Source organism: Lactuca virosa, chromosome 9 (assembly GCF_052849685.1).
Source record: "Lactuca virosa cultivar CGN04683 chromosome 9, Lactuca_virosa_CGN04683_v6, whole genome shotgun sequence".
Taxonomy (NCBI): Eukaryota; Viridiplantae; Streptophyta; class Magnoliopsida; order Asterales; family Asteraceae; genus Lactuca; species Lactuca virosa.
Window position 1 is genome coordinate 47,892,397 of NC_136434.1, and position 16,015 is coordinate 47,908,411.

Consider the following 16,015-nt stretch of genomic DNA (forward strand, 5'->3'; position numbering starts at 1 on the left):
ATGTACTTCGCAGTGGCTTTAGATGGAAATCATGAACCCCTACTCTTAGCAATTGGTTTGGGAACCTTAGAGTGTGAAGAATCATGGAGATGGATCATAATGAGGTTAAAAGAGTGTTTAGGTGAGGATATAGAGGTTGGTTTCATAAGCAACCTATGTGATAAAATAGACTTTGGTGTTCAGAGTGCCTACCCAGATTCGTATCATGGATATTGTCCTAAAGATATAGCTCGAAAAATACGTGAGTCTGTCGGACATAACGATACGGAAGTCGAATCGTTGTTTCGGAAGTCATGCAATGCATATAGTGTTCATGATTTGTACTTGTGTCTGGAAAGGTTGCAAAGTGCATGTAGGAAACCACCTTTCTGCACGTTGCTTAGGAGTCCAATTTTCTGGCTTGACGATATAGCAATTTCAAAATGGACACGAGCATTTTTCCCAAAAGTACGTTACAATGTTAAATCGATTGATGTCCCTGAAATGTTGCAAATTATATCCACGTCCATACGTGAGTTTCCTATAACAACGATAATTGAGTTAATCAATACGTCGATACAATCAAAGTATGCTGAACGGGCTGAAGTGGCGGGTAAGGGAGATTGTTATATTTAGTTTTTTCTTGTGTTATTATTTTTCTAAAATTATCAAATTTTCCAGGGAGGTTGTCTGGTGGGTTGACCCTTTATGTTGAGAGTAAGGTTCAAAAACGTGTCAAAAAGTCTTATAATTGGATGGCAAGACGTTTGTATGGGGATACATTTGAAGTCGATGACAATTTTGCCACCAGCAAAGTACAACTTGAACGTAGGGTATGTAGTTGTGGGAAATGGCAAAAAAGCGGTATACCATGTGGCCACGCTATAGCATCTCTAAGAACCCGTACGTCTGAAGCCATTCACGAAATGGTTGATTACAAGTTCACTGCTTTCGTGTATCGACTTGCATTTGGATATGAGTTGGTGAATTCTATACCATCACATGTGCACTGGGAAATACCAAATGAAACGGTGGTCCTGTTACCTCCCTAAAAGATGTAGTTATTTATGTACCCCGTATGCATTTTTAATATGTCGTATTATGTATTAGTTATTCATGTACCCCGTTTGCATTTAATATGTCGTATTATGTATTAGTTATTCATGTACCCCGTTTGCATTTTATGTCGTATTATGTATTAGTTATTCATGTACCCCTTTTGCATTTTATGTCGTATTATGTATTAGTTATTTATGTACCTGTTTTGTTAACTTTTTTTTTAATTGCGATTGAGGAAACAACAAACATTAAAAGTAAGGGACATTTATTAACTAGTCACAAAACACACGTACAACAACAAGCAACTTAACTAACGAAATACATTTAACTTAACCAACATGCATATTAAAAATGAGGGACATTCTTTAAAAGATTCCATGCATCTGAGTGGGTAAACTCGCTACCATCATATTCAAAACGGTATAGTTCCAAAGCCACCTGTCGCAGAATGTCTTCATCCGTATTTGCATGTTCATTATCCAACTCGTTATAAATACGTTGCAATTGCTTCACCTTTATTTTCAAATCCGGAAACTTCGCTTTGACATCTCTTCTTCTTCGATATTGAGTACGCCCCATTAAATGGTGAAACAAATGACAGACACGAGACCAAAATGATCCAGCGTGAACTTGTGGTGGACCCGGTGGAAAATCCTCCTCTACAGTTACAATCCAAGCTTGAACCAAAGTGACCTCCTCTTCGTTGCTCCATATATGTGGTACAGGTGAGTCTATACTTGCAAGGGGAAATGTAATGCGATACAATTAAAATGGATATTAACAATTATTTATAGCGACTCTTTATTTTCCCGGTGCAATGGCTTGTCAACTCAAGTAGCAGTGTATTGTGTTGTCATTCGATGGAATGACTTGTCAACTCGAACAATGATCTGTTGTGTTCTCAGTTAGTACACTGCGTTCATCAGTTAAGTTGGACTATGAATTGCAGACAAATTAGAAGATTGGACTGCGATATTGTGTATAAACTACTATAAATTGACATTAAGTTAAACAAATAGTTTACTAAACGATGTTACAGCTATTCATATATTATTTTTGACATTTTACTCTCTTTGTTTCAATAAAAATGAGTTCTATACCATGGAGCAATAACGAGTTCTTGGTTCTTACATGTGCATATATTCATGTGTACGAGACCAGCAAGTTGAACGATCCAATGTTTTGGACTCGTTTAACCAATATTTTCAACGCTGAAAACCGAATGACTACAACAAACGATCGTGGCGAACCAACACCTCGTTTGTCGTCCATGGTCGTTTAGAATTGGAACCAGGTACTTCATTCGAAGAACTTGCTGCATTCGACGACATTTCTAAATATGGGAGTTGGTTTCGTTTAGGTGATTTGGGTGTTTGGTTTTTAGATCTTAAACATCTATTTATATTAATAAATACAGGACTATGAATTACAACTTTGACTACGAAATGGTTGCATTTGGACTACGATTTGCAGGTTACTGCAGTGACTTATCATGTCAAACAGTCATTTATGTCTTGTCACTTAAGAGTTTGACTACGATTTGCAGGTTACTGCAGTGACTTATCATGTCAAACAGTCATTTACGTCTAGTCACTTCAGAGTTTGACTACGATTTACAGGTTACTACAGTGACTTGTCATTAATGTCTAGTCATTTCAAAGTTGGACTATGAATTACAACTCTGACTACGAAATGGTAGCATTTGGACTAGTATGTATAAATACCACTTATAGCACCAGTTTATTATAATGTCGACTTTATTATGACTTCCTCACACAAATTCGAAGTTTGCTCATGCAACGAAGTAGATTGTTACTACTGTGATTCAGTCGACCCTTTTTTTTACACCCTCTTCAGCCGGGCCATATATGTCAGATGAAAATTTTAAAGAATTGAAGAAGGCTGAAGAACAACAAGAATAGGACAAAGAGTCATCCCGACTTCTCACTCAACGTGGTAATGATATTGCATCGGAATGCAAACAAGCTCAAGAATGGATACACCCCAATAAAAACAAAATCAAAGAGCATGAAGAATGGATAAAAAAGACTAAGAAGGCAATCAAAACGACTGAAAAATGGCTTGCTGAGAAGGACGAGCAGTTGATACATATTATAGTGCAATAGGATCATTTGGAAGACAAAATGAGAATTAGGGATGACTATATAACAATCGAGAAAGAGAAGTACCCATTGCAGTTCCCTAAGTTTAAAAATTAGTTACAAAATTGTTGTAATATTATCATGATACACCTTTGGTTGCAAAAGGATCGTTTGTTGTTTTTTTTTAAATAACATCTTGTAATTGTTATAATCTGCAAACTAAATATTATAATATAAAAGCTTCATTAATTGTTATAATCTACAAACTAAACTAAAATATGAAAGCATAGCAATGTCTTCTAAGATTTAATACAAAAATTACAATACATAATAAGTTAACAACTCTTCATTTCAAGGTTGTTTTATATCAAAATCAGCGTCATAGGTTTGTGAGCAACTCGCTGAACCACAAATATTAAATGCCATTTGTGCAGTAGAAATTGTGCGACGTGCTCCACTACTGGACGCCCTTCCAGTACAATTGTTTCTCGTGTGTCCTAGTTGACCACATGTAGAACACTCTTTTCTAATTGGACCCTCGCCTTGGGATGGAATGCGGTCTGTGTTTCTTGGCCTGCCTGGCTGACGTTTATCCATTATAGGTGGCTTAACAATCATCAAATCATCGGGGATATCCCATTCGGATGGCTTTGGCAAAGGGTTTATTGATTCCTCATACGTTTTCCTTAGTGTTTCGGTAAAGTAAGCATTTAATGCATACCTCGAGCAGTCTTGGTAATTGTTCACTGTTAAACATCTTATGACATGACCACAAGGTATCCCATCAAGTTTCCAATGCCTACATGTACATGTCATATGTTGGAAATCAACAATCACGTTTTGTGCCCCCTTTTTGACCTCACATTTCGTATTTGAGATCATGCGAACATCCCACTTACTAAAAGTTTTTTTTGTTTTCTTTTACAATATCATCGGCCCAAGGGGTGAGTGTTGTTGTTGCTTCCGCTAAAAAAACGCAAAATGAAGAAGTTAAGATCAATAACATTAAATTAATAAAACATTAATATTCAAAATTAACTTAATACCTGCAAAGTTACGTCTTTGAAACCACCACTGTTGCATTGTTGCACGAAAAAAATCGATCAACATAAGTATCGGCACCTTACGTGCGTGTCTAGATAATGCATTTATAGACTCCGCACTGTTGGACGACATAAGATTGTATCGGTTCCCTCTAAAATGTGCCATTGACCAAGTTTCTGGATTTATACTTTTTAAGTACTCCCATACTGGTTCTTTTGTCTTTTTCATAACATCCATGGCAGCGTCAAAAGCATCAACTGTGTACGCCCTACAAGCCTCCCAAAAAATTCCTTTAACTGTGTTACTCTTCCCGAATCTAGATACTATGTTGAAATACAAATGGACACCACATATTCCGTGATGAGCGTGAGGAAAAATGTTGGCAACGGATGTTGCTATAGATGGAGACCTATCGGATATAATTGTAAGTTCCTGCATATTACCTATGCAATCATGTAGTTTTTGAAAAAACCATGTCCAAGAATCTGTACACTCATTTTTGCATATACCATATGCAACCGGTAATATTTGGTTTTGTCCGTCCTTAGTAACTGCAAGTAACATGGTACCTTTGAACTCGCCCTTTAGGTGGGCTCCATCTACTACAAGGGTCGGTTTACAAAATTTGACAAAAGCGCGTACCTACAATACATTGTATATCTATTCAAATACACCAAAATAAAAATGAAAAAACTAATAATATATTAAAATACTAACCGAGCAACCAAGTGCGACGTACAAAAACTCAAAGCGATCATCACCATCTGTTTTAATATGTGTCACCGTACCCGGATTATGTTTGACCAAATTGTGACAATAAGCCGGAAGTTTGGTAAAAGAATCCTCTTTCGTACCCCTTAACAACAACAATGCATATTGCTTCGCACGCCATGCCTGATGGTATGAGATATTGATATTCAATTGAGCATTCATATCATTAATAATATCTTTTCCCCGATAAACTCTACTATAATCTTCAGCCAAAACATCAGCAAGATATTCACCCAAAACATATTTGTTTGCTTGTCGATGATTAGGTTGCAAAATTGTTGAAGAACATGTGTGTACATCAACAAATTTATTCACTTGGAAAAGTCCATCAGAATTTTTAATTGCTTTTGCTTTTAGTAACCAAGAACAATTTTTCGAAACACACACAGCCTCATACCTTGATTTGGTGGATCTACATGTCCTCGTCTGAAAACCTTCTCGAAGACATTTTTTACCAATACACCGCTTTAAAAGTTCTTTGTTCTTAAATATACTCTCACATTCAATCTTTTGAAGATTGATGTCTACCATCTGTGTTGGGATATCTTCATTAATATCAACTGGGCATGCTGGTACAGGGGGCATACCGTAAAAAAGGTTATCGGGAAACTTAGCTTTAACTTCATCACCCAACTCATCTCTATCTGAATTGCTTTGTAAGTCGGTTATATCTAAACGTACATCATCAACATCAACATAATCCCCATAAACATGCTTTTTTTCATATTTTTGACTCAATTTTTTTTTCTTTTTACTTTTATCTACTACACGCCTATTCATAACTTTAACTTCTTGTTCGGGAACATCATCACAACGACCACCCACATCATTAAGATATATACCAACATCATCATCACCAACATACTTGTAATTCTCAGGATCCACATAGTGAATAGGTAAATAACTAACATTAACATTTTCAGCAACACTGTGAAATTGAGGTACAGTTGGAGTATTGAAAGTACCTATCGGATCGTTGCTCCCTTTATAGCTGCATAAATTACCAACCGGCTGATTTTCACTGTGACCAGCCTCATTAACCTCATCTCCTTCATCAACCACCACAAACACTTTCACAGCCCTCCCTCCACTACATTTGATTACATTTATCAACATTCTAACATCCATGTCTTCAACTATAGCTATATAATAATTCAATTCAGGATGATGGAAACGAAGACTAATTCTATATTTGTCTAACAAACCAATTTTGCTTCTCACCAAAGATACAAAATCACTATAACTAATATACTCAGAAAATATCAAAGCGAATTCAGAAATACCTCCCTGTGGACATACGTATTCCAGATTTGTTTCAATAACTTGCCATCTTCCACCGGTTACAAGACAAACCAAATATTCAATCATTTTTTTAGAGAGATTTTAGAGAAATTTCCTAAACAAATAACAACTAAACTGATAATTTTCTACAAAAGTTTATATATAGTAAGGTTATTTCGTAGTCAAACCAATTGATTTCATAGTCAAAATAAAAAAAAATTAAAAAATTAAAAAAATTAAAAAAAAAATCATAATTGTCGCAGATGAAATACAGAGGAAATCGCAGATGGACTGTGTCCATCTGCGATTTAAGCCTGCTCCACCCATATATATATATAGAAAAAAATTATATAAAATACTCACCTGCGAATGTACAAGTGGCTAAAGGACACTTGTGCTTTAGCCACTTGTACATTCGCAGATGAAATGTGAAAATCGCAGATGGACCATTCTCATCTGCGATTTTTGTGGCCAATTTTGCAATTTCAATTTTTTTTGGCTATTTTCCACAAAGTGATTAGTATTTTTGGCTATCTTTGTCATTTTCTCAATTTTTTATTATTATGAAGTTTATTATGAAGCCTCTTACATGGACCATGATAAGAAACATGGACATGTATTATAATTGGAAAATGGGTTCGACACTTGGGTTGACCACCACTACATAAAAATATAGAGAAAATAATCATAATGGTTATTTTTTCAAGATTTGCCCAGGTTAATATTTTGTAAGTCAGTGATTGGGAAAACCCAAATGGTATGATGATTGTTATGAAGTTTGTATATGAAAGCTATAAAGTTTATTTTCATAATTTTCACCGAATTGTCTACTTTGGAGTTAAAAAAATACGACTTCTCAACATTTAAATTGGAAGTGTAATATTTTCATGGAAAGCGTTGCGACGAAGAACACAATGAAAAAAAATTAGTTCAAACGAGTTTGTATACATAATTTATGAATGATCAAAGTAACAGTTTTTTTTCTATATTTTCACTAACTAGTTTATTTTGAGACGAAATAAGTATAAATTTTCGACATCCAAATTTGAAGTGTAGTATGTCCATAAAAAGTCCTTGTTACAATAACATAATGCAAACAATCAACTCAAACGGAGTTCGTAGGAAATAGTTCTGAAGGTTCAAAGTTTTGAGATTTGAAGTGTAATACGTCCATAAAAAGCCCCATTAACATCAATCATTGTCTCGGTTTAATACATGTCTTCCTTTATCTCATTCAACATAAAGATGATAACCTAACATCCCACCTTCCTATGGAATATGAATCTAAAGTCACAATAGGACGACATGTGTTTTAGCTAACAAAAAATGGTCATTATGCTTTTACAGCATAAAGACGATTAATCGCCATAACTTTCTATCTTCCTACCAAATGGTGAAATAAAATTTATTTAGCATTTCTTATAAATGCATCAAACAATACAAATCTAAGGCTTTTAAGAAGAAACTCATGGTGTTTAAGAAGAAACTCATATAAGATAACCTTGATGTTAAGTGAAATATTTCTCATCGTAAGGATTTAAAGAAGAAAATCATGGGTGTTTAAGGTGGTCTTCGAAAAAGTTTATGATACACTGTCGTGGGAATTTCTTATTGAAGTTATGAAGAAAATGGGTTTTAGTGACTTATGGTGTGCTTGGATCAGAGATGCTTTCAGTGCTTATTAATGGGGCTCTTACTGACGAGTTTGATATTCAACGGGGCCTTCGCCAAGTTGATTCGTTGTGTCTCCTTTTCTTTTTGCCTTGGCTGTGGAAGGTTTTCATGTTGGGTTGGTAGAAGCGATCAAAGCAGGTGCTTTCATGTTGGGTTGGGTGCAGTGTTATTCAGACGCCTTTTGTGTATCTTGGAGTTCTCAACCATCAGAACAATCCAAATCAACACAGCTTGAAACTAGATACAACTACACAAACTTTCTTGTGTTATCCTTCTAGAGGATAAGGGTACTCACGTCTTTTGTGCTCTTTTGCACATACAAGAAATCAAGAACGAGTCCATGTCCCAAAAATTTGCAATTATACCATGTTAACAAAACTCTCAGTCCCAGTCCAATGCACGTGAGATGTAATACAACATATGTTTTGCCATGCCCTATTTGAGCACAAATGTAGCATCCCATAATTCTTGATACATCTCTCAAGGGAATAAATACATCAAACAATACAAACCAAACAAACAACTTAATCTTTTAAATCACGCTTGCTCACTTGTATATAAGAGCATCACGTCCGGGCCCCACACCGATGTAATGAATAGGCACACCAACCAGCTCTTCTATTCTTTCAACATACTGGCGCGCAGTCTTTGGCAAATCAGAGTAGTTTCTTATAGATGAAATATCAGTCTGCCACCCTGGCATCGTTTCATATTCCACCTAAACACACACACACACACACACAAAATCAGTTGTTGATAACTTATAATTAATTCCACAGCACGTGTAAAGAAAATTAAACTTGCCTTTGACTGTTCGAGGACGTATAAGTCAGCAGGGAATGAATTGATGGGGGTATTATCGGGATTTTTGTAAGAAACACCCAATTGGATTTCGGGAAGATCGGATAAAACATCAAGTTTTGTGAGATTTAAAGAAGAAAATCCATTTATTTGACAAACATATTTAAGAGCAACAATATCAAGCCAACCACATCTACGTGGACGACCCGTGGTTGTGCCAAATTCCTGCCCGGAAAACCGGAGAAGGTCGCCCGCTTTGTCTAATAATTCGGTTGGAAATGGACCGGACCCCACTCTAGTTGTGTATGCCTTTACCTGTATCAAAAAATCAATAACTGGGTAGATTTTTCAAAGTACAATGCTGCTGTAAAATGAAAAGAGGCTTACCACTCCAATGATATCCCCAAGGGCTCTAGGAGCAATCCCTAAGCCAGTGCATATTCCACCAGCTGAAGGGCTAGAAGAGGTTACAAAAGGGTATGTCCCAAAATCAATATCCAACATGGTAGCTTGACCACCTTCCACCAAGATCTTCTTCTTCTGTGATATAGATTCATTCATGAAATGGACCGTATCACAGATGAATGGTTCCAATCTCTCAGCAAACTTTTTGTACCTTTCAACTTCTTCCCGAAGCATATCAGGGGTGTATTTAAAATCCTTGAATCTTGAAGCTGCATCTGATAACAAAAGATCAAGCTTTTGAGGGAAAGTATCCATACGCCTTAGGTCGCTTACTCTTATACCATTTCGAATGATTTTGCTTGAGTAACAAGGTCCGATTCCTCTTTTGGTAGTGCCAATAAAGGACTTGGCTAATTCAGCTTCTCTAAGCCCGTCTACCTCTTGATGGAAATCAAATAGCAAGTGAGCACGATCAGATACCAGAATCCTTCCTTTGCAGGAGATCCCATTGGATTCAAGGCCATCAATTTCTTTGAAGAATCCAGGAAGATGGACTACAACTCCATTTCCAACAACACACATGGTTTCTTCATTGAGAATCCCTGAGGGAACAAGATGAAGTGCAAACTTCTTGCCTTCAGAATTGTAGATAGTGTGCCCAGCATTTGCTCCGCCCTGGAGTTAAAATAGACATCTTATTTCGGAACTCGTGGGATTATTGTGAAGATGTTATGTACACTTGAAACAAGGAAACTAGGTTTAAAATGAAATCAAGCAATAATCGTGTGAAGTTCATGTAATGGCATCCGTAAATTTCATTGTTAAAACTGATAGACATTGAAAAAAACCTAAATGTAGCACTGAGAGTAATATGAAGGACTAACCTGACACCGAGCGACAACGTCGAAATGCTTCGCTAAGATGTCAACTAGTTTTCCCTTGCCTTCATCGCCCCACTGACAACCCAACACTCCGGATACCTGACTCAGAGCTTCGATTCGACTCGGAGTGTTACTAGTTTGTTCTTCCACGGCGACTGGCGGAGATGCGGAACACGAAATTGGACCGGTTTTCCTCCACTGATGGTGGTTGAGAATAGCAATGCGTCGAGGTAGTGTGGTGAGACAGCTTCCACCAGCGCCATTGAAGGCCCTCCGCGGAGCAGTGATAGGGTTTGTGTCTAGCCGAAGAGAGGTGATGTTCATGACTGTATGAGAGAGCGACAGCAAGGGTTTCCACTTTCCACAGAAAAGAACGGCGCAGTCAGAGGAGATGTTAAAAAAAAAAAAGGTTAACTACATTTAAAGCCCTCTAAGTATTAATGTTTTCAAAAACATACCTCCTTTCCCATCACAATTACATGGTCGAAGAAAAAAATTTGAAACTAAAACTTTTAAAATACTATTTACCATCTACCATGGCTCAAGATGCCTCAAGAGATATTAATAGTTTTAGTTTTGATTTTAATTAAGAATAAGTTGATTATCAAAGTATAATAGATAAATTGCTTATAAAAATATTAGAATATCCATATTTAGAAAATAGTAATGTACTGATTATTTATCTTTTTTAAGAAAATTTCTTTTAGCAGTTTTAATTAATAACTAATAAGTGAAGACCGATATATGATGCTCGGGTAAAAAAATATATGATATGTTTGTTATCAACTTTAAGTTTTGAATTTAAGATTACGGAAATTACCTAATAAAAATATTACTATAAACTTTTTTAGGGCCTCAATTTTATTTTCGCACAAGGCCTCTGGTCGGGATATGCAAATGGATGACTACAAACTAATATGTTACTTTGATTTAGGGTTTATTTGAATAATATTGTAATCTTTCTTGATAGTTAGTAGAACAATCCAAGAAAGTTGTGTTGCATTGCGCCAAACAAATTACACAATTTAATGATCACTATATGTTCGATAAATGACCAAGTAAGTGAACGAGAGTGAACTAATATGTTAATAAGGTTAATGGTTTTGTTGGTTGGTTTTGCAATCTTTCATGATGGTCAAGCAAAATCATATAACTATTTTCATATGGTGCATATGCACATCTCTTGTTTTAATGATGACCAAACGAAACGTTCATTGTATTTTGTAAAATCTTATTTACATAATTTTGTTCAAAGATGATATGAAGAAATATTTGTCCAAAAACTCAAGTGTTAGGATGATAAAAATTGCCCTCAGGAATAAATCAAAAGAATTATTGTGAATATGCTAATTCTTATTTGAAAAAGGCATCCGAGATAAATTTGTCAAAACTCTTGATTGGTGAAACACTTCATAAGGAAGTGGTGTTATGGTTCTACCATAACAAAGACCTTTACATACAATGATGATGGTGGCATCGACTTCATACCATGAGAGAGAGGGGGGGGGGGGGGGAAGCTCGGCATGTGGTAGTCGAGCTCAACACTAGCCGCACACCACGAAAGGTGTGCACCACGTCCAAGATGGCACGAAGAAAAAAATCATTTAAAGATCAATCTTTATTAAACAAGTGTCTCTTTGAAGCCCAAATTGTAATTCTTACTATTCATACAAATTGACTTAAATGTCTAATATATTTTAGTTATCATCGTACAACGAGTGTGATGGAAAACAAGCAATAAGTTGTATCGTTAAACATTTTTGTATCGTAAAGTCAATTCTTTTGAATACTACATTAATAGATTTAAGGGATATAACATTGATATGCATGATCATTTGTACTCTGTTAAGAAGTTTCACCGCATCTGACGCGAGAAAATCAAACGTATCAAATAAAAATGATATGAACACGTGTTTATCTTTTAAAATAATAATAATAATAATTGGAAAAAGTGGCTTATATTTTATAAAGGAATAATATATTTTATAAAGGAATAATGTCGTAATCTCAAAAGATGTTGCAAAAACGATATAGTTTCATTTATTTCTTTATTGGGTTTATTTATTAATTGTATTCTATTAAATATAGAGAAAATGACAAAAATAGTCAAAGATACTAATCATTTTGTGGAAAATAGCCAAAAAAAATTGAAATTGCAAAAATGGCCACAAAAATCGCAGATGGGAATGGTCTATCTGCGATTTGCACATTCCATCTGCGAATGTACAAGTGGCTAAAGCACAAGTGTGCTTTAGCCACTTGTACATTCGTAGGTGGGTATTTTTTATAATTTTTTTTTTAAATTTTTTTTTTTTACTATGAAATCAATTGGTTTGACTACGAAATAACCTTACTATATATAAACTTTTGTAGAAAATTATCAGTTTAGTTGTTATTTGTTTAGGAAATTTCTCTAAAATCTCTCTAAAAAAATGATTGAATATTTGGTTTGTCTTGTAACCGGTGGGAGATGGCAAGTTATTGAAACAAATCTGGAATACGTATGTCCACAGGGAGGTATTTCTGAATTCGCTTTGATATTTTCTGAGTATATTAGTTATAGTGATTTTGTATCTTTGGTGAGAAGCAAAATTGGTTTGTTAGACAAATATAGAATTAGTCTTCGTTTCTATCATCCTGAATTGAATTATTATATAGCTATAGTTGAAGACATGGATGTTAGAATGTTGATAAATGTAATCAAATGTAGTGGAGGAAGGGCTGTGAAAGTGTTTGTGGTGGTTGATGAAGGAGATGAGGTTAATGAGGCTGGTCACAATGAAAATCAGTCGGTTGGTAATTTATGCAGCTATAAAGGGAGCAACGATCTGATAGGTACTTTCAATACTCCTAGTGTACCTCAATTTCACAGTGTTGCTGAAAATGTTAATGTTAGTTATTTACCTATTCACTATGTGGATCCTGAGAATTACAAGTATGTTGGTGATGATGATGTTGGTATATATCTTAATGATGTGGGTGGTCGTTGTGATGATGTTCCCGAACAAGAAGTTAAAGTTATGAATAGGCGTGTAGTAGATAAAAGTAAAAAGAAAAAAAAATTTGAGTCAAAAAGATGAAAAAAGCATGTTTACGGGGATTATGTTGATGTTGCTGATGTACGTTTAGATATAACCGACTTACAAAGCAATTCAGATAGAGATGAGTTGGGTGATAAAGTTAAAGCTAAGTTTCCCGATAACCTTTTTTACGGTATGCCCCCTGTACCAGCATGCCCAGTTGATATTAATGAAGATATCCCAACACAGATGGTATGTAACACCCCAAATTTCAGAGGTATGACGTAAGGGTTTAAAGCGTAATTTTGAAGAAGGGACTCGACGAGTAGGTATGCTTACTCGCCGAGTCGGAACGTGTCTTAGGTCGTGAATTAAGTGACCAACTCGCCGAGTCGGAAGCTGGACTCGACGAGTTGGTGCTGGAATGAGAAAAACCCTAATCTCGGGGGTTGCACCCTATTTAAAGGACTTTATGTCCTTCTCTCAGCCTCCTTATTGCCCTTGAGAACCAAAAAACCCTAAGCTCGTGTGTGTGAGGCCTTTGGAGGGAGATTGAAGCTTTGGAAGTTGTTTCTAGTGGAAGAAACTTGAAGATCAAAAGGGTTTGCATCAAGAGGGTGGTGTAGATCCAGAATCTACTACAGTTTGGGCACATTTTGGAGGTAACAAGCTGTTACCTTGACTCTATTGCATTTATATCTATTCAAGAATGAGATTTGGGGCCCTTTTTGCATGTTAAGGATCTATTTCGGGTTAGAGGTCTAGATCTGAGGTTGCTACTTCAGATCTAGACTTGTCTTGGTCCAGAAACTCACAAAGTATCAGCCTTTGGCTTGTTGGTGAAGCATCCTTGTCTTAAACCTTAGCCCTAGAGTGATTTGGGCTTATAGCTCCTTGGTTTCACGTAAAGTTTGCAACTTTACGTGGGAGTTATGCCCTAGAAGAGTGGATCTACAGTTTGGAGCCCCTGCATGGCTCGAAAAGCCTCTATATGAATAAAGGACTGAAGGGACTCGGCGAGTCTGTTCTTGGACTCGGCGAGTCTGTTGAAGATAGGCATGAACTCGACGAGTTCGAGGAACAACTCGGCGAGTCTGTTGAAGATTGACATGGACTCAGCGAGTCTGTTCTTGGACTCGGCGAGTCAGAACGCAAAACCCCAACCTCTTCTGGTTAAGACTCATATCAGTGAGTTGGACATGATAGGGCTCAGAGATTGTTGAACTCGACGAGTCATGGGGTGACTCGGCGAGTCGAGTCGTGATATAAGAGTTTTCTGAAGTTTGGGAACTCGGCGAGTCAGCGGGTTGACTCGGCGAGTAGGGTCAATCAGGAAGATTGACTTTGGCCAGGACGTTGACTTTGACCAGTTTGACCTTCAAGGGTATTATGGTAATTTGGATATTCATGTCAATGGATCATTGATGGCTATAGGTGTTGGAGTTTGGGGCAGTGCTTCGGGATTGTGCTGTTGTGGTTCGGTTCGGCAGTTGCAAGGTGAGTTATCCTCACTATACCCAAGGGTCTAAGGCACCAAGGCCGGCCCTTTGATTTGTTATTTGAGTTAGTTACTGTTGTGTTATGTTAGTTGGCATCCTGGTAGATAGGATGGCTATATGATGGTATGCTCTGTTAGATCGGTATTCTGGTAGATTGGATGTGGCTATGCTTAGTGACTGGTAGTTGGTCTGACTGTCTGTATGCTGGTAGGAGATTACCTGTTATATGTGCACGTGTTGAGCAGTAGTAGAGGGTATTCCATCCTGGTAGGATGATAGGGCCCTAGTATGTCGTTCTGTAGACTGTTATGTGATTATTTGATAGGTGCACATGTTTGATAGTAGGTGGGCATTCCAACCTGATGGTTATGGGCCAGGAGTATTCCATCCCGGTAGGATGATTGGACTCATAGTAGGTGGGCATTCCAACCCGATGGTTGAGGGCCTGGGGTATTCCACCCTGAGGGATGATTGGACCCATAGTAGTTTTTGTATGTATAGGTGGGTGGGCATTCCAACCCGATGGTTGTGGGCCGAGAGTATTCCATCCCAAGGATGATTGGACTCGTAGTATGTTGGCATTCCAACCCGATGGTTGAGGGTCTGGGGTATTCCAACCTGACGGTTGATTGGACCCATAGTATGCTGTTCATTGTTGTATGTGTATGGTTATGTGTGTTCGGGTATTTTGGGGGAACTCACTAAGCTTTCGAGCTTACGGTTTTCAGTTTATTGTTTCAGGTACATCAGGTGATCGTGGCAAGGCAAAGGCGTGATCGTACCGCTCCTCATATCTCATGATTTTGTGATTTGGTTCTGGGGATACTCTGATGTTTAAACTATTTTGAAAACAAGTTGTAATAACTTAATGGTTTTTGAATGGGTTAAAATGTTTTAAATTGGCTTGAATTTTATGGGTGTTACAAGTTGGTATCAGAGCCTTGGTTTGAGTGAATTGGAGGAACATTCGTGTGAATCCAGTCTCAAATCAAGGAAAGATTTTCAAATGGTTTTCAAAATAAGTAAAGGAGGATGCAGAGGGTACGATCAGCCGGAGCCAGTAAGTAGACCCCAAAATACCATACAAGTTATTTGATATTATGTGATATGTTAGAACAACATGCTAGTAATAAGATAGGGATCCTCAGGACTCATATGATAGAATTGCCTGATCTTTGATGCCCTATCTTATGTAGAGTACCTCAATTGATTGTTTGTGACTCTTTCGCGTGTGAACTAACTATTGGGTGAATACTCTAAGTCACATGCTACATGGGTTAAATGGTCTTAGGGTAAGGGATTTGGTCCTGCTGCGCAGCTCTTGTCTGAGTCCAACCGTTCTGGGGTTAAATCTTTTAGCCTAAGATTGTTTAAGTCGTGTCGTATGTGATTGTATTCATGCAATAGTTAACTGGCACCAATGGAGGGTCGTGTGGCAGTTGGTGGATGGGTGGGTAGTGAGAGGTCGGTAGGCCAGTTATGAGATAATTAGCATTCCT

General features: G+C 37.0%; 2 protein-coding genes across 2 annotated transcripts; one reads left to right on the plus strand and one right to left on the minus strand.

Moving 5' to 3' along the window:
* LOC145139206 (uncharacterized) lies at positions 1–1,031 on the plus strand. The gene is made up of 2 exons (XM_079073116.1): positions 1–592; positions 661–1,031. Exons 1-2 carry the CDS (start codon positions 1–3, stop codon positions 1,029–1,031), a joined length of 963 nt encoding a protein of 320 aa, XP_078929242.1.
* A 7,220-nt stretch (positions 1,032–8,251) lies between these two features.
* On the minus strand, positions 8,252–10,390 carry LOC145137774 (adenylosuccinate synthetase 2, chloroplastic-like). Its single transcript, XM_079071911.1, has 4 exons — positions 10,001–10,390; positions 9,099–9,791; positions 8,715–9,026; positions 8,252–8,628 (listed from the first exon to the last, which is right to left on the minus strand). The coding sequence occupies exons 1-4, from the start codon at positions 10,319–10,321 to the stop codon at positions 8,458–8,460; spliced, it is 1,497 nt and encodes a 498-aa protein (XP_078928037.1). The 5' UTR covers positions 10,322–10,390; the 3' UTR covers positions 8,252–8,457.
* Positions 10,391–16,015: the final 5,625 nt, after the last annotated feature.